The sequence below is a fragment of the Silurus aristotelis genome, assembly GCF_946808225.1.
Source record: "Silurus aristotelis genome assembly, chromosome: 6".
NCBI lineage: Eukaryota > Metazoa > Chordata > Actinopteri > Siluriformes > Siluridae > Silurus > Silurus aristotelis.
In genome coordinates, this window is record NC_139579.1 from 25642292 (window position 1) to 25659953 (window position 17662).

Sequence of the window (17662 nt, forward strand, 5' to 3'; positions counted from 1 at the left end):
CAGAGCCAGGTTATATTGACGTGTCATTTCATATTTTTAAGACCTCAATCCTCGACTCTGCTGACTTAATAAGTCACGGCATTCGTTTTCTTTTTTTTCCGCTCTCTCGTTTCGTATCCTCTCGACACCCAGTAATATTGGGCAACTCTCTGATTGCTTTAATTATAAAAGCCCAATTTGAAGTGGCATTGTTGTCTGGGTTAATGACACCCGGGGAGCGTGAGGATGAATACGAATGGGATAAATCTCTCTCTCTCTCTCTCTCTCTCTCTCTCTCTCTCTCTCTCTCTCTCTCTCTCTCTCTCTCTCTCTCTCTCTCTCTCTCTCTCTTTCTCTTTCTCTCTCTCTCTCTCTCTCTCTTTATCCCTCTCTCTCTTTCTTTTTCTTCTTATCAGTCTCACTCTTACTCCATCGTATCCGTGCGTTTGGTATTTATGTTTTTAAACGCTCCACTTTTCTCGCATCCTTTGCTCTCACAAAACGCGAGCCGCTCTAAAAATACATCGTTCAATAGGAGCGTCGGCGCTCTGAATGCAAGATGAGAGCGAGCGACGTGTCGTCTCAGCACGCTGGCTTTGGCGCAGCGGCGCTCCGTCGCGTTCCCATCGCTCCTTTGCCTTTCATGTGTGAAATACGCATGTTTGTGTCTTGTTGCGCGTCAGTCTCGCTCTCCCTCGGTTTCAGCCCGAGCCATTTCGCGATATCTCTCTTTTTCACACACATGCATGCATATACAAAAAAACCCAAAAAAACACAGCACCGCAGTCCCTTGCTTGCTGACAAGCGAAGAGCTGAACTGCCCAGTGGAAATCAGAAATGGCTGTCCTGCAGAGCCTCAGGGCAGCAAGGGGCACGGGGCTTTTAAAAGACATGCAATTAAGCTTAATTTTTAATGAATATTAATGGAATTAGTGGCAGATTTGGCTGGGATCTGCAACGGAAGGTATGGGAATGACTAATTCATTTGGTAGTCATGAGGAGCCTGTCAAGGGGACACAAGAGAAAGAGAGAGAGAGAGAAGAAGAGAAGAGCGAGATACAGAAGGATATAGTGTGTGTGACTGAGCGCGAGAGAGAGAGAGAGAGAGAGAGAGAGAGAGAGAGAGAGAGAGAGAGAGAGAGAGAGAGAAGAATGAATACATGGAGGAAAGGCCCTTATGAACGATCCATACACTGTACCCATGAAGCTGAGGGAGAATGATAAAAGAGGAATCACTTCCCTCCCCTCATTTCACCCCTAATACCTTCATTAAAGCACTTTCCATCTGTGAATGCTGGAAAATCGGCCCATTGACGGGACCTTACATAAGCTAATATCACACCGCTTCCTGTCATTGTGCTCATATAATGTGATTGAATTCTCTTTACCTTTCTCACCACCCACTTGTGCCATTTCTCTTTCAGTCCCTCTCTCATTCCTCTACAATAAGCTGCAGCAGACGCAGGGCACGGTTTGTATTGCGTGCGATGTCATACCCCTAGTGCATCGTTTCACGAATTATCGTGTGTATGATCATTTAATAAAAGGCATCATTTCATGGAAATGTAACATAACAGAAGAGGTTATACATGAAAATCTTTGCCATGCTGTGCCAGAGGCCAGATGTATTCTTGTACTGTTGTATAAAAGTATAAAAGTAACCTTTACAAAACGTTTCTTGAGGCATCTTGACTTCTTTATTCAAATATTTACATGCCGGCCGTTTACAAAGCCTCGGCATCACACAGTGCGTGCTCTGAGACGTTGCCTCGAGGCCAAGAATGTGTTAGATGTGTACTGATGCAACTGTAACTTTACACACCACCTGAATGCAGTTTTCTGTCTCGATTGTAGAGAGCTAAAAACTCAGTCAGTTGAATCCTTGGTTCTTTCCCCAAGTGTTACCACAAAAAAGAGTGGCGCACAGTTGTATAAGATGCCTTCAGATGCAGTAGCCTAACATTTCCCTTAATTTTAACTAGAGACCCAAACCTTTTCCAGCATAACAATGCTCCTATGCCCAAAGCAAGCTCAATGAAGATACAGTTCGCAGGGGTTGTAGTGAAAGATCTTTGAATGGTCTGCTATAGAGTTCCCTTTTAGGAACTCGAGCTGCGTCGCAACGCTTTGGGAATGCTTTCTCAAGCTGGCTGAGTCTCTCTAATGAGGTAGTGGAGACCATACTCCAATCCAGAGCTCCCTCTACAAGAAAGTCGTATGTCGCTAAATGGCGCTTGTTTTCTGCGTGGTGCAAGCACCACCAATTAGACCCAGTCAACTGCCTGTTGGTTCAGTGCTGGAGTTCCTGCAGGAACCGTTTGCCATAGGGTTGGCTCCTTCGGCCCTGAAGGACACCGTCGTGCTGGCAGCTCTGTCTGAGCTTCCTTCAAGCCATTGGCTGAGGTGGCCCTTAGGTATCTTTCTATCAAGACTACTTTCCTTTTGGCTATACCTTAGGTGCCCGTGGCTCCCCCACGACCTGTCGTTCTGCAGGCATTCTCTTGTTTCCTTTTCTTTATTCTCCTTTTTAAGGCCCTGACCAGGAGAAACAAAACCTACTGCGTCCTGTGCGAGCACTGGACACGTACGTCCACAGGAGGAGTTAATGGAGGAAGTCGGGGCAGCTGTTTGTCTCCTATGGTCTCTATAGAAAAGGTTTTTCTGCCAACAAGCAGACTCTCAGTAGGTGGATTGTGGATGCTATATTACTGTATCCTAATATGAGTCCTCTGGTCTCCCCGCTCCTTTTGGGGTCAAGGCTCACTCCACTCGGAGTGTGGCGGCCTCTACGGCCTGGGACTCCAGGACTTTTGCAACACTGGGGGCTGGTCCACCCCGCTAACCTTTGTCAGGTTCTATGAACTTGACCTTAGAGCCACTCCTGGCTCCTTTCTCATGCGCTCTGGATGTGCTCTCACACACTAGGCAAGGACTGGTCAGTGTGGCATGATTGGACTCTTATTCCCAAAGCGTTACTACGCAGCTTGAGTTCCTGAAAGGGAACGTCTCTAGGTTGCGTATGTAACCTTACTTACCTGAGGGGACGAGATGCTGCGTGTCAAAGCCACACTCCCTCATTCCTGCCACGCTTCCCTTTTCTTTTGCAGAAGCTAGCATCGGCTCCACTGCATGCGCATTTTGTAGCTTACGCCGGTGACGTCCTATCTTGCCGTTGGCCAGATTACACACATGATTCAAAGTGTGAACCACATGGAAGCGTTCCCAAAGCGTTGCGATGCAGCGTCTCGTTCACTCATTTAACTAAGGTTATATACGTAACCTAGAGACATTCTGACCTCAAACATTGGGGATGAATTTGAATGCTGAGTGCACCCCAGGCCTCTTCAGCCTACATCAGTACCTGATTTTACTAATGCCTTTGTGACTGAATAAGGGAAAATCCCCACAAGCACACTTTAAAATGTAGTGGAACACCTTCTCAGAAGAGTGGAGGTTATTATAACAGCAAATGGGGACTAAATGTGGAATGGAATGGTAAGAAAGTATATTTAATTTTTATGGTTAGGTGTCCACAAATTTTTACCATATAGCATACTTCTCAGTATTCATCAAAAAGGAAACATATTGGTTATTTATATATGAAATATTATGTATTAAACATAAGCCACATAACCTGGTAATATACATAATTAAAATGTGTTGTATTATAACCTAGAAATGTGTTTGATTGTTGAGAATGCTTGGAAGGAGTCTCTAATGTCAGCACTTTCTAACAGCCTGGCAAAAGTGTAACATTGCGGACAGGGAACTGGGATCTACTTGGTAACACATTACCCTGAACTTTACATGACCTAGACACAAGTCACTCACACCCAATCTCACTTTAGCTCATCTAAATAATTTTTAGTTTCTCTGTGTGTTTGCTAAGGTTTTGTTTTGCTACCATTTTTCGTGTCATGCGTTATCATGTTCCTAGATCCTGTAGTCTTGTTTTTTGGTTTTGTTTGTTGTGTTGCTGTTTGCTTATTTTCACTAGAGTCTGCACTTGCTTCAGTTGTTTTGTCTTTTACATGATTAGGACCATGAGAACAAACTGTATGTGTCATCTTATCAACTTTAAAACACTATTAAAGGAAGGCTGGTGAGGGAGAAGAAAGTTTCTATAACGTTTTATAGGTTTGCTTTCGAGTCTGATTCCTCTCAAGGTTCCTTCCTCATGAAGGCTACGGGAGTTATTTCTTGCCACCTCCACTTCTGGTTTGCTCATTAGGGATACATTTGGTTACTGAGATGTATATCCTGAATGAATTTAAATTAATTCAATACATTTTTATTTGTTTAGCATTTTTAACAATGAACATTGTCTCAAAGCAGCTTTACACAGCTAATGTGGTGATAAAAATGAATACGATGTTCTTTATAAGTGTAAGTTTGTCCCTGATGAGCGAGCTGGTGGCGACTGTGGCAAGGAAAAACTCCCCGAGATGGCATAAGAAAGAAACCTTGAGAGGAACCAGACTCAGGAGGGAACCCATCCTCATCTGGGTGGCACCGAATGTCCATTTAATGCAGATGATTGATGTTGCGGGGTGCAGTGATGGTGATCAGAAGCAAACTGTAGTCCTGAGTCAGTGTATCAGATTGTTGACATTAACTACAATCCAAATCCATCCTCAAAGCGCCAGTTCTTACTCCGGAATTTCATGGCACCACAGGGCGTTGATGAGAAACCGTTCCCAGTTGCACAGAATGGCCTCGGATAGAAAATAACACTATCCATACTATAAGTGGGAAGATCCGAGGAGGGAAGAGGCGGCAGGACCAGTGGTCACTGGAACCTCAGGAGCATGTTCAACTTGACCAAGAGAGAGAGAGAGAGAGAGAGAGAGAGAGAGAGAGAGAGAGAAAGAGAGAGAAGAGGGGTGACAGGAAGAAAAGGATATGGATTATTCTGTGTCCTTATTGTTGTATGAAAGTTAAGGACACTGTGCAGTTGCGGATTTGGGCAAGACTCGCTATGGCAGCATAACTAAAAAGGAGAACCAGAAGGTAATACTGATATGAGGAGTCCCTGGGATAAGAGACGACCCACCACACCACCATCAACAAACCTGAGTGAACGTGTGAGGGTGAGGGGACAACAGCATACAAATATCCCAGTTCACCAAACACTTTAGGAAGCATTTCTTTCTGTAAAACTATAGCTGCTATATAGTAAGTGATCAAACAAACGCATTTGGTTTGTTTTGTGGTTTCACAACCATAAAATATATTTTTTATAATGAATAACTAGTCATTGTAGGCAAATTGTTGTGGTTTATGTAAAGTCCAACTTTTTAGGGCATGCCAGTGAAAGGGCAACAATCAACTTTGGTGTGGCTGAATCACACGTTGATGTTGTCGATTATTTTCCTCCGCCAGCACGACCCTGTCAAGCTGTCATTACAATAATCTTTCGAATTAATTTAAATGCAAATTATTTTGAATAAATATGTTCCAAATGTGTGCATGTAGGTCAACGTGAAATATATACACATCATATAAATAAATTCATTTGTGTGTGTGTGTGTGTGTGTGTGTGTGTGTGTGTGTGTGTGTGTGTGTGTGTGTGTGTGTGTGTGTGTGCGTGTGCGCTTCCTCTGTCTGTAGTTTGAAAGACATGTTTTTTTCCTCACAAACCAGCCGTTTATGACCTTGTCCGCTTTTCATCTTGACAGACTGTTTACTTTTGGAAGTGCTGTGTATTTTTTAAAGCGCTGTAGAAATGAATGACTTCCTAATAGGTAATAGAATACTCGCCGGGCCCGGTGCCAGTCTCTGCCTCTGACGTCCAACGGGTTATGAGTAAGACGTAGTGTTCCCCGTTCTCCATTCCTGACCTTCAATCATTCATGTTTAACGCTGCAGTTGTGACAAGCACAAATCATTTCCTTTCTGTTTAATATTAAGAAGAATGCTCCCTGTGGATCTGTGTTATGTGGAAGACGTGTTTGTCAAATAATATCAACATTTATTTAACATTTGTTCCAGCACACTTTCTCGTTTTTTTTTTTTGTTGGTTTTTTTTCTTTTCTTTTGGGCACAGATGTTTATTTATTTGCTACAAGCCGAGAACTGGTAGTACATCGAATTTAGCTTGAAATGCTTGATGCTCAATGTTTTTTTTTTTTTTTTTTGTTCTTGCCATACAAATTGAAACAGCATTTTCTCCTGCTTTATTCCTGCTGTGTTTGCACATTACATCACAGACGGATCATTAATATTCGGATGAAATCGTATCCCGAAAAAAAAGTCATGGTGAACTCAAATGAGGGTTACTTTGAACTCAATTGAATGTTTCAAGAACTGCAGGAAATTCATTTCAATTCAGTTCTATTTAATTGTATTTGTATAGCACTTTTTAACTGTAGGGATTGTCCCATAGCAGCTTTACAGTATTAAATAGATTACTAGGTTATTATTTTTTAACCAAACATTCATTCATTCATTAATTTTCTCCCGCTTATCCGTAATTCGGGTCGCGGGGGCAGCAGTCTAAGCAGGCCCCCGCCTTCGACTGCTGCCCAATCCTCACAGCACCGTCCCTTACGGTCCCTCCTGCAGGTGGTGAGCCCATGGGAAGGATTTTTAACCAAACATATGATTATTAAATCTACACAAATTATAAGAATACAATAATATGGTTCTATATCCCAGGCATTTTTCTCTTCTAATTTGTAGAATGAAGCAAAATTATACGGCAATAAAAAGATTGAAATGTATAAAAAGCATCAAAAACATATTGAATAATAATATTCAATTTATAATACTTTTAAAAGAGCAAATGATTTAATTCATTACTTATATTCAAGATATAGTCACCTGCTAAAAATGTTTCCTAGTGCATAAGAGTCACTGGTGTGAGACCACTTTCTCGATTTTACACATACTGTATAAATCCCATAAGACCGTACTCACATCTTACTCTCTCTCTCTCTCTCTCTCTCTCTCTCTCTCTCTCTCTCTCTCTCTCTCTCTCTCTCTCTCTCTCTCTCCCCTTCTGTCTGTGACACTCTTTTTCTCAGGAGATCCAGGAGAGCTATGGAAACAGAAGCCAGCCTACAGGGAGTGCTGGGAAAACCAACCATGATGAGATGGGATTGATCCAGCAGGACCGGCCCTCCAGCCTGCCGGTGAGTGACAATCCTGCTGACCAATCAGTTCACAGAATAGAGGATATCACCAGCTTTGAGAATTCGGCATATTCATTTGTTTATTTTGCGATGGCGGGATTTCTTGTTTGCTTTAGAAATACAATGTGGGCTATTTCAGGAGATTCAATTCAAGAAACATATAACGTTATATATAGGGGTGTGTGTGTGTGTGTGTGTTGTGTGTGTGTGTATATATATATATATATATATATATATATATATATATATATATATATATATATATATATATATATATATATATATATATATATATATATATTTGGGCTGCCAAAATTAAAATGCTAATAACGCGTTAGCGCAAATTCTTTTAAGCAGCACAAATTTTATAAACATGCGATTAATGCAATGCACATTTCTGTTAAATCAAACACAAAAAGCCTCCACAATGCACACATACGACAAATAAAACCATCCGTGTGGTAACATAGCAAAAGCTCCATTTGGTGTCCTGATGATTTACGTAATTCTAAACACCATAATTACTTTTAAACATTTACAAGAATATTTTTTGTATTTATGCTCTATGTTGAGGGTGGTTTTACTAATAAAAAACATACATTTGCATAAAGCTTACATATTTGTCCATGCCCATGTTACATGCATACAACGGTTATTGTCTAAATAACTGGCAACAAATGGGAGTGCACCCTAAGTAATAACAGCTGTATGTCATACAGTATGTCCTATTCATCATGGTAATGTTTTTGTCTGCTTGACAGGACTATACAAATTTGTGTATCTTGTATTAGAGCAGTTACAATTTGAAGTACAATTCTCCCATACTGACCATTGGATGTTCAACATTACACCTCATGGCAAAGACCCTCTGAAGATTTAAAAATTAGAATTTTTACTCCACAAAGATGCAGAGGCTATAAGAAGATCAGTAACTCCCTGAAACTGAGTTACACTACAGTGGCCAGGTTCATACAGAGGTTTTCCAAGTTGGGTTTTACTCAGAACAGGCTTTGCAAGGGTCCATATTTGAAATTGAGTCTTCGTGCTGGGCGTCAAGTGCAGAAGCTGCTTCAAAAAACAGAAGCATAAGTGCTGTAGCATTGCTTTAGAGGTTGCGTGTACGCCACACACTGCAACAGGCTGGTTTGCATGGCCGTAGTCCAAGAAGAAAGCCTCCTTTGAAGATGTCTAACAAGAAAGCCTGCAAACAGTTTGCTGGAACCATGTTCTGTGGTCTGATGAGACCAAGATAAACTTGTTTGTCTCAGATGGTGTTCAGTATGTGTGGCGATGCCCTTGTGAGAAGTACAAAGAAAACTGTGTCTTTCCTACTGTTAATCATGGTGGTTGTAGCATCATGGGCTGCATAAGTGCTGCCGGTACTGGGGAGCTGTGGTTCATTAAGGGAAACATGGATTCCAATTTGTACTGTGACATTATGAAGCAGAACATATTGCTCTTCCTTCAAAAACTGGGCCGAATTGCAGTTTTCCAACATAATAATGACCCCAAACACACCGGCCAGGATATGGACTATCCTCAAGCAGAAGGTGGAGAAGCTCCATGTGTCTAACATCTAGCAGCTCTGTAATGTCATTATGGAGGAGTAAAAAAGGATCCCAGCAACAACCTGTGCATCTCTGGTGAATTCCAAGCCTAGGAGGATTAAGGCAGGGCTGGATAACAGTGGTTTGTTTTGTGTCAGTATTGATATGGTCACTTAGGATGTACTCACATTTGTTGCTGGTTATTTAGACAATAATTTCAAAGGCTGTATGTTAAGTTATTTTTAGACGACAATAAATCTAACCTGCTGTTCAATTCGATTGACTGAAATATATCCAAGTTTCTTTTCTATAGTATTGTCCCTTAAAAAGAAATACTAAAATGGTTGCTAAATTGTGAGGGGTTTACTCACTTTTGTTAGATAATGTATCTGTAACTTGTATTTGCGTAATATGTGAGACATTCTTTCAATCGGTTTCGAGAATGTCTTTGTTGAAAAGAAATAATCTTTTATGAGATTTCTTATTCAGTTAACAAATTCTTGGTATTTTCTTTTTGGGGTATTAAAAAATGCTGCCAGTATATGAATAAATAACCAGAGAAGGAACAGAATGATCATACGTCCCTCTACACGCTGCTACTTTCTCCATTTTTTTGCTGGATATCAGTTTGTGATTGGTCCCTGGAGTCATCAGTCAGGGCCGGGGCTTGTGCTCAGGTGGGCAATTAACAGACTCGATCTGCATGCACTGCTTTTCTCTTCCCAGCGTTTCACAGGGCAGACCTAGATTTCACTGACCATTTCATACTAATGTCCACATTAAACGCACACAGATTTGTTTTGACTGCTCTGCCTACACTGGTAGGAAAAGGGCACATTAAATTAGGCTTTGCTACACTAAACATCACTGTAACGAAGGCGCCTGCTCCTGCAGCCACCCACTCGGTCTTCTCTCCTCTCACTCACTAAGAGAAAAATCATTAAAGGAGTTTGACTGGAGGAGTAATTGAGTATATTTGGTGAGGCTGGCCAGAATAAGGAAAGGTGTACTTGGGGAATATTGGGAGTCTGGATTCAGCCTTCTTTTGTAATTATGTGTAATTAGACTGAGATTTCACAGCCAGTTCTTTAAGTGAATGAAGGAAGTCGAGGACAGTGGGACTCACTCTCTGTTTTCTTTTTCTGTTTTTTTTTTCCAATGTAAATTAGTGTTTTGTGTTACTTCATGTTTTCATCATTTCTCTTCTCACTGAATCAGTCCGTGTACGCTTTCAATTTCCTGCCTTGCTGTCTCACTCTCTCTCTTTCTCTCTTTCCATCTCTCTTTCTCTCTCTGTATCTCTCTTTCTGTCTCATGAAAGGGCTTTATTATAAATGAGAGATTGCATTGATGTGTCAATCGTTCACAGAAAGTAAGAAAGCCCTGAGTACTTTGGAGATTTATTTGAATTTAGCTCCTTTAATCCCACAACTGCCCCAGGGCTCTTTGCTTATGGGATTATTTCTTGCTCTTCAAGCACATGGGTTAGATCCTAATCTGCTCAGATTTCACTCCAGGCTTCAGGAGTCAGCCCAAGCCGTTCTCAGGATGAGGAACAGCTGAGGAACGTCTTAATCTTTAATCAGAGACCTTAGTAAATATTTGTGATGTCTGAATTTGTACAATGTTACATTTGGAATGTAGACCAAGCTGTTGGTTTGTTACGATGATGATGATGATGATGATGATGATGTTGATGATGATGATGATGATTATTATACATTTATAGTCAGACAGTCATGGTATGACTCTCTTTCTGTCTCTTTATCTTGTATTTTGCTTTCTCTGGGCTTTTCCCACCACTGCATCACACATGGTATACACATTAGTCTAATATTCTAATTATGGACTGCTTTATTACATAATGCAATAACCTGTAGGTTCTGCCTTCCCCATTTTTTATTCTTCAAACTCTATTTGTGGTTGCAGTTGTAATTCTGGTTATACAAGTCTAGTGCAAACATGCTAAAACCTCCTCTCTTTCTTTCTCAGTCTGACACACACACACACACACACACACACAAACACACACGCACACACACGCTACACACACTTACACATTTCTTACATTTCCTTTCTTCCTTCACTAACTCAGCTTTTGTGCTCCTTTAACATGTTTCTCACATTTCTCCTGCCTGAAGACACCCAAAAAATACACACACGCAATTAACACAGAACGTGTCTGAGTTTTTTTTTTTTTTTTGTGCCTAAGGTTGGTGCAGAACCAGGTGCTCCTTCAGGTACACAGCGCCGTCTGTCTGTAGTGAAGAGCGTACACTTTTCTACACGCAAAACTCCCAAATGTTGAATTAACACCCACAGTGTGAAGGTTTCCACTCAGCCTGCACTCTTACATAACACTGTGGTCAGTGAGGGCTTTCACCTCCGTGCCCTTTAGATAGCCATTGTGCAGAAACACTTCTGATTTTATCCCGAGATGAGTACAACACCTAAATAATGTTACAGCCATTTTCTTTTCACACTCTCACTTCATCTAGACGGCGAACTATTTCTGAACCCGTAATCTACTACGGTGTGATAATTACACAGCCGGTAATTGCAGAACTAGGTGTTTGTACAGTTATGATGTTCATTAGATCAACCTGAAGAGCCAGAATATGCACAATACTGTTTAACAGTCACAGTTTTTTATTAGAAATATAACTTACACTTACATTTAAGCCATTTGTCAGACTCCCTTATTTAGAGCGGTAGTATGTCTGTAGTCGGTAGTATATATTTTATCTCATACATACAGCTAAGCAGCTATGAGGTCACAACCTTCGGATCCAAATTCCAATGCCTTGTCCACTAAGCTAGCACTTCCCTACTAAGCTATTACTTTCCTAATAATGGGTTATAGTGGTGTTCGTTTTCTCTTTTTCCTCTTAAACCACCCCCTCAATATTTTGTATTATTTTGAACTCTCAGACTTCCACCCACTAACCAATTTCAGCATTTCCTCAGAGAAAACTGCTGCATAGCATAGCACACTCAATCAAAAACGCTATCCACCCTCTTCTACATACAACATGGAAACAGTAATTGGCTAGTATGTTATGATTGACAGGCCATTTTTGCACTAAAATCTTGTGATTTGGTTTCTTTGGTTAGCAAACAAGTGTGTTTATGTCTATCCTTGTGTCATGAAGTGTTTGCTTTTGTTTGGACGGACATATAAAGCTGATTAATAAGCAGTTCGGTCAGTACCAATCACAATTTGTGTTTTGTTTGTTTGTTTGTGGTTTATTTGTTTTCTGTGGGGGGCTAATCAAACTTGGTTGTACATTCTACCTACATTCTTCTGATACAAGGTCAAATCTTTTTTTTTTTCAACTTTTTCCAACTTCCAACCATTTTATTCTGTTTGGAACCCCACAATGCTACAATCAGTCTCTAGTTTAACCTAATTAGAATGCAAGAATAATTCACCCTCATAGAATAGTTTATTTAAAGAATGTGAGATATGAGGAAAGTGTTGAGTAACTATGCTCCTTGTGTTCAAGGTGGTGGTTGGTGGTTGGTGGTTGGTGGTGGTGGTCTGTAGTTGGTGGTTGGTGGCAGTGAATACAGTTTTTGGTGCCTCTGTAAATACCAATTAGAATATGGAACGTGTTTGAGGGGTAATTCCATAAATGCCTGAATAGTACACATTTCTCAGAAAAATGAAGATATTTTGAGTAACATCCATCCATCCATCCATCCATCCATCCATCCATCCATCCATCCATCCATCTATCCATCCATCCATCCATCCATCCATCCATCCATCCATCCATCTATCTTTCCATCTTTCCATGTATCCATTTATTAATTTATCTATTTTTTTTATACTATTTATCCTATAAATATTGACAGTATATCCCAGGGAACTTGAGGCAGGGGACAACCTAGACCCTAGTTATGATAAATCTTTCAATTTGAATGGTTAGAATTATTAAGAAATTACAGTTTGATATAATTGCTCTTGCATTATAATTTATGTGGTAACAATAAACAATAAACTTGTATGGTGGAAGCAACAAATAAAAGGATTCAAAGTTTAAACTTTATTTTTTGGATGGAGTCTCTTTGCACTTTGTACCAGTGGGAGTACCAGTTTCCAGCATTTTCCATAGTAAGGAATGAAATGTTTTACATTAAATGTAGTTACAAACGGATAAATAAAAAAATTGTTGGTGTTATCATGTCGCTGTGGCATAAAAATAATACATTTAAGAAAAACGGTATAGGAATGTGATCAAGTTTCACATCACACAAGCCTTTTTTCTTATAACAGCATGTTGTGTGTGTGTGTTTTAGCTTTATTTTAAAGAAAACAATATCAGACACATTTAGTAAATGTAACAATGAGAAAAAAATATATTGCATTTATATATACAGTAAATATATATATATATATATATATATATATATATATATATATATATATATATATATATATATATATATATATATATTATTTTGTCTACATATATTTGCACACATTTCCATTTCGAATCCTGCCAGTTAAGGTCACATGACCTGGCAGGATTTATAAGCAGCTCCGCATTCGTAAATGTCTCCATTTTGATGAAAATGAAACATTAGTTGGAAAATGACACAGAAGTCTGACTTCAAACCCCAGAACTAATATATGTGTGGTGTAAGAGCTATTAATATGCACTATAAGTATTATATATAAGGACTATTAGACATTCGGTGGTTTCAGCCATCATTTACAATGAATAATCCAAAGAGGAAAAGAGAAGTGCAGGAAGGCAGGAGGGAGAAATTGAGGTGCAGAGAGAAAGAGAGGAGTGAGAAAGGGCTCATAACTGCAGGCTCCAGCCAATCTGCAGTCTTAATTAACTAATGCATTAGGGGAAAGCAGGAGAAGGTGTGTGTGGACTTAATGTCTTCCCCCATGCAAAAGATTCCTCCTCTATCCTTTTTTTTCATCCTGTTCTCTCAGCTCTCCTCCCCTCATCTATTCTGCCCTCTTCTTTCTGTCTCCTGCTGTCCTCTCTTCTGCTTTCCTTACCTTCTGTTTCTTCTAAATCATTCTATATTCCGTTTAGTTTCCAGTCTTTTTATCTGCCCCTCTTTTGCCACTGAACAACTCCTTTTTTCTCTTCTGCTCTTTTGTTTCATCTCACTTTTCATCTGGTTTCATCTTCTCCCTTTTTGTCTCTTCTCCTTAATTCATTTTGTCCCCTGTCCTCCTTCCTCTCCCACCCTTTTCTATTTATTTGATGTATATGATCATATTTCTATCTGATCATATCATCATGCTTGCATCCTCTCATGTCTTTTATTGTCCCATGTCCCCCCATGTATTTTTTTGCCCTCTTCTACTCATCTGTTTCTTCTTTCCTTTTGTCTGATCACATTTCCTTCTTTTTGTGTCCCATTCTTTCTTCTGCTTTAGTTTTTTCACAGGACATGTTTCCTTTGTGTTTTCTTCTGGACGCCTCATCTCCTCTCCTCTTGTTTTGTCTTGTTTCATCTCTTCACATTTAATCTTGTCTCATGTCACCTAATCTTCTTTTCTCTCCTCCCTTCTTTGCTCATTTCCTCTTGTCTCATTTCCTCTTGTCTTCAATCTTCTTGTCCCCTCTCTTATTGTATTCCATTGTCTCATTTTCTGCCTTTTTTGTGTCCTGTTTTGTCTCCTTCTGCTTTTTGTGCCTCATGGTGTTTCTTGCTCGTTGCTTTCCTTTTCATTCATACTCTGTTGTCTTCTGGTCTTTTGTTTTCTTCTTCTCTTATGTCTCCTCCCTTCCACTTTGGTTTTGTCTTGTCTCATCTAATCTCCTCAAATCTAATCTTGTCACAAGTAATCTTCTCTCCTTTTGTACAATCCACTCTGCTCATCTAATTTTATCTCAACTTTTCCTGTTTCCTATACTCACCTTCTCCATTGTCTCTCTTGCTTACTTCTTTTTTTGTCTCATCTTATCTCACTCTGTTACTGTTATTTTAGCTCAAACTTCTCTCGAATCTCTCCTCTCCTTCACTCCACATTTTTTTCTGCCTTCCACTCATCTCTACTCGTCTCATCTTCTTTCCTCCAGTCCTGCCCTGTAGCTCTGGGATTCAGGCTGTCCACTCTCAGCCTGTTCCTCTGACACACACTGAATGAATGTGTACCTGCTAAATGCATCTGCTACATCGCTGTCATGCAAGAGATGAAAAATAAAGCCACTCAGGTGCACCGCTGCATGTTTTCTCTCCCTCGAGGGAGATGAGCGGGATGGTACGGTCCACGCCTTCACCTTCCCAGACCCATTTCTAATCAGTCAGTGGCGAAGCGCAACACTGCCAGCACTCCCTCTGGCTGTCGCAAGGCTGAAATTACATCTGCTTTTCAAAGCCGGGCCCACTGTTAGCGTCACCATAGCAACAGCCGAGACCAGGAACTGATCTCGGTGTATGTGTGTGTGTGTGTGTGTGTGTGTGCACGGCAATGAATTGTCCTGATGCCATTACAGTTCCATTATTATTGCCTCTCCCATCAGATCAGATTGTACTTGTTTGGTTATTAGCACTCGAGAAAACGATCAACCTCCTGCGCAACTTATTTGACATTTTCTTTGATATGCGTTTGAGCCCACAGCTCTGTGTGAATGTCAGCGCATTCGTCCGGTAAGGAATGTCGCCTCCTGCTAAAAATATTCTGCAAGTCGCACGATGCATCTTAGCGTTAATGAAACAAGAGACTCTGGTGTGGGTTTTTTGGTAAATAAAATTTATTTTAAGATTTAAAAGAATATCGATGGAGTTTGTTGGCTTCTTTGATAACAAGATTACTTTCTGAAGGACGACAGGGACTTCCGAAGACAATCCTTATCTTTAGAAAAGTCAGGGGTATTGTAATGGGGGTCTACCAGATATAATCCTTGATACAGTATGTGCAGGGATGGGCAATATTTGTTATACATGTATTTTAAATACGTATTTCTAATAAAAAAATACTTTAGTGTTTTGTATTTTTGTAGTTTTAAAATCCTGTAAAATACTTTGTAAGAATTCTACATGATGACATCATAAAAATCCAGCCTCTGATTGGTGGCTGCTCAGTAATTTGCCCAGACTTGTTAAAATTAGAACAGAAAAGCTGTTGCTATCAAACATTGTTTAGTTAATCAACACCAAGTCAGTGTAATGGTGAAGAAACAGGTCAAATAGTCCAGTTGATGGAAGGTTTGAAAAGAAATTTTATGCTCTCTTCTAAAAGTATTTTTAGTTTTTTTTAAATACAAAAATACAGTAATTTATTTTGATACATGTTGTGGCTGCTCTATTTTGTAGTTTATTTTAATACACTTAAAGTTCAGGTATTTGGTATTTAAAAAAAATAAAATAAAAAATTTCTATGTATCTTTGCCCAACCCTGGATATGTTTGGACGTTCACAAGCTCTAGTGATTAGTATTGCAATTAAAAACCGACGGCTAATGGAAGAGAGACCACCCTGTTCGGAGATGACAGACCGTGCTGTCTTTCTTTCAACAAATTTCCTTCCGCTGATTCATTTTATCATAGCTGCTTCCCAACCCCCCCACCCCCACTTTATTATCCACATATTAGTGTTAGATAACCATTCCATGGCTTCACGTACGCTTAATAAGCCATCTGCATTTTCTTAAAACCATGCGAACCCCCACTAAATTGCATTGCATAGCTTAAAGCTAATTGTTTAAATGGCAATTAATGGGAGCATTATGATTTATAATATTTCACATGGGTGCACTCCGGCCTGGAAAATTACAGCTATTCGACAGGTGATTAGAAGCGTTTCACTTGCACTAATTGTTTACAAAGGATGTCCGCGAAGCTCGCAATAAAACGCTCTCCTTCTTTTAATGACCAAAAGCACCGTAATTACACTGCAGCTCTTTTTACTAGTTGGATAAAAGTCATACAGTGTTTTAAAGTCATTCAACTTAATAATAATACTGTATATAAAGCTGGGCGAGCGTTATGGCGTCATAAAATATAAGAGCCTATCATTGTCACACGCCATTTATTATTCAATATGGGGGAAAAAAGAAGGTCTCCACAGCGTCCCCTATTACAACGTACTGATATTTGTATTACATTTGGAGTTTCCGAAAATAATTTATTGGCTTTTTGAATGTTTTGGACTAACGACTAATGTTATGAATATAACATTCGTATGTGCTTTTTTTTAAACATCTCATTCTAACCTCAACTCTTCTGGGAAGATGTTTCAGTAGATTTTGGAGTGAGCTTGTGAAGCTAATTCAGCCACAAGCGTGTTAGTAAAGTCAGGTAATGATGTAGCGTGAGGAGGCCTGCATTTATCTCAAGTTCAGAAGGGTTGATTTCAGAACTCTATAGCAGGCCACTCAAGATCCTCCTTTGCATTCAATGTAAACCATATCTTCATGGAGCTGTCTTTGTGTACAGAGGCATTGTCATGCTGACACAGGTTTGGGTCTCCTAGTTCAATTGAAAGGGAAAATCTAAAGCTAAATATCCAAAGACAAAACAGTTGAAACAGTTTAGAAGAACCACATATGGCTGGAAAAACCAGGTGTCCCAATACTTTTGTCAATCTAGTGTGTCTCCAATGTATGTCATACCTCAGTACAGTTCAAGCTGTATGATCTAACAAGCATCGCATCAGTTTTTGAAAACTTAATTAGAATTAGTCAGTTAAGAGGCTATTTTTTGCGTTCATTTGAGAGCAATACCAAAGCATCAAAAGGAAGAAGGTCATGTCAGGAGTAACCCTTTACTTGGCACATCCGAGCGCAAGTACAAATGCAGAAACATAAACCCTCTGAAGTCAAAAATAAATTTCATCTGCTGATTGTTTTCTTGTTAATATTTCTACACTATGTCTAAATGTTGTTATGAATGTAAAGGATATAATTTATTCCCATGACATTATGGAGGTCTTTGAATTATATTGTGATTATGAGGAGAAAAATAACCTGTTTTATTACGTTTATTTATCAAATACATTTAAACATTTACGCATGGGTCCTCATAT

General features: G+C 39.6%; 1 protein-coding gene across 1 annotated transcript in view; it reads left to right on the forward strand.

The window, feature by feature from the left end:
* The window catches only part of LOC310727766 (AT-rich interactive domain-containing protein 1B-like), a 225311-nt gene that overhangs the window by 68689 nt on the left and 138960 nt on the right, over positions 1-17662 (forward strand). The window contains exon 4 of the mRNA XM_083544510.1: positions 7005-7112. Within this exon, the coding sequence (XP_083400636.1) occupies positions 7005-7112 (108 nt within the window). The remainder of the gene's footprint in view (positions 1-7004; positions 7113-17662) is intronic.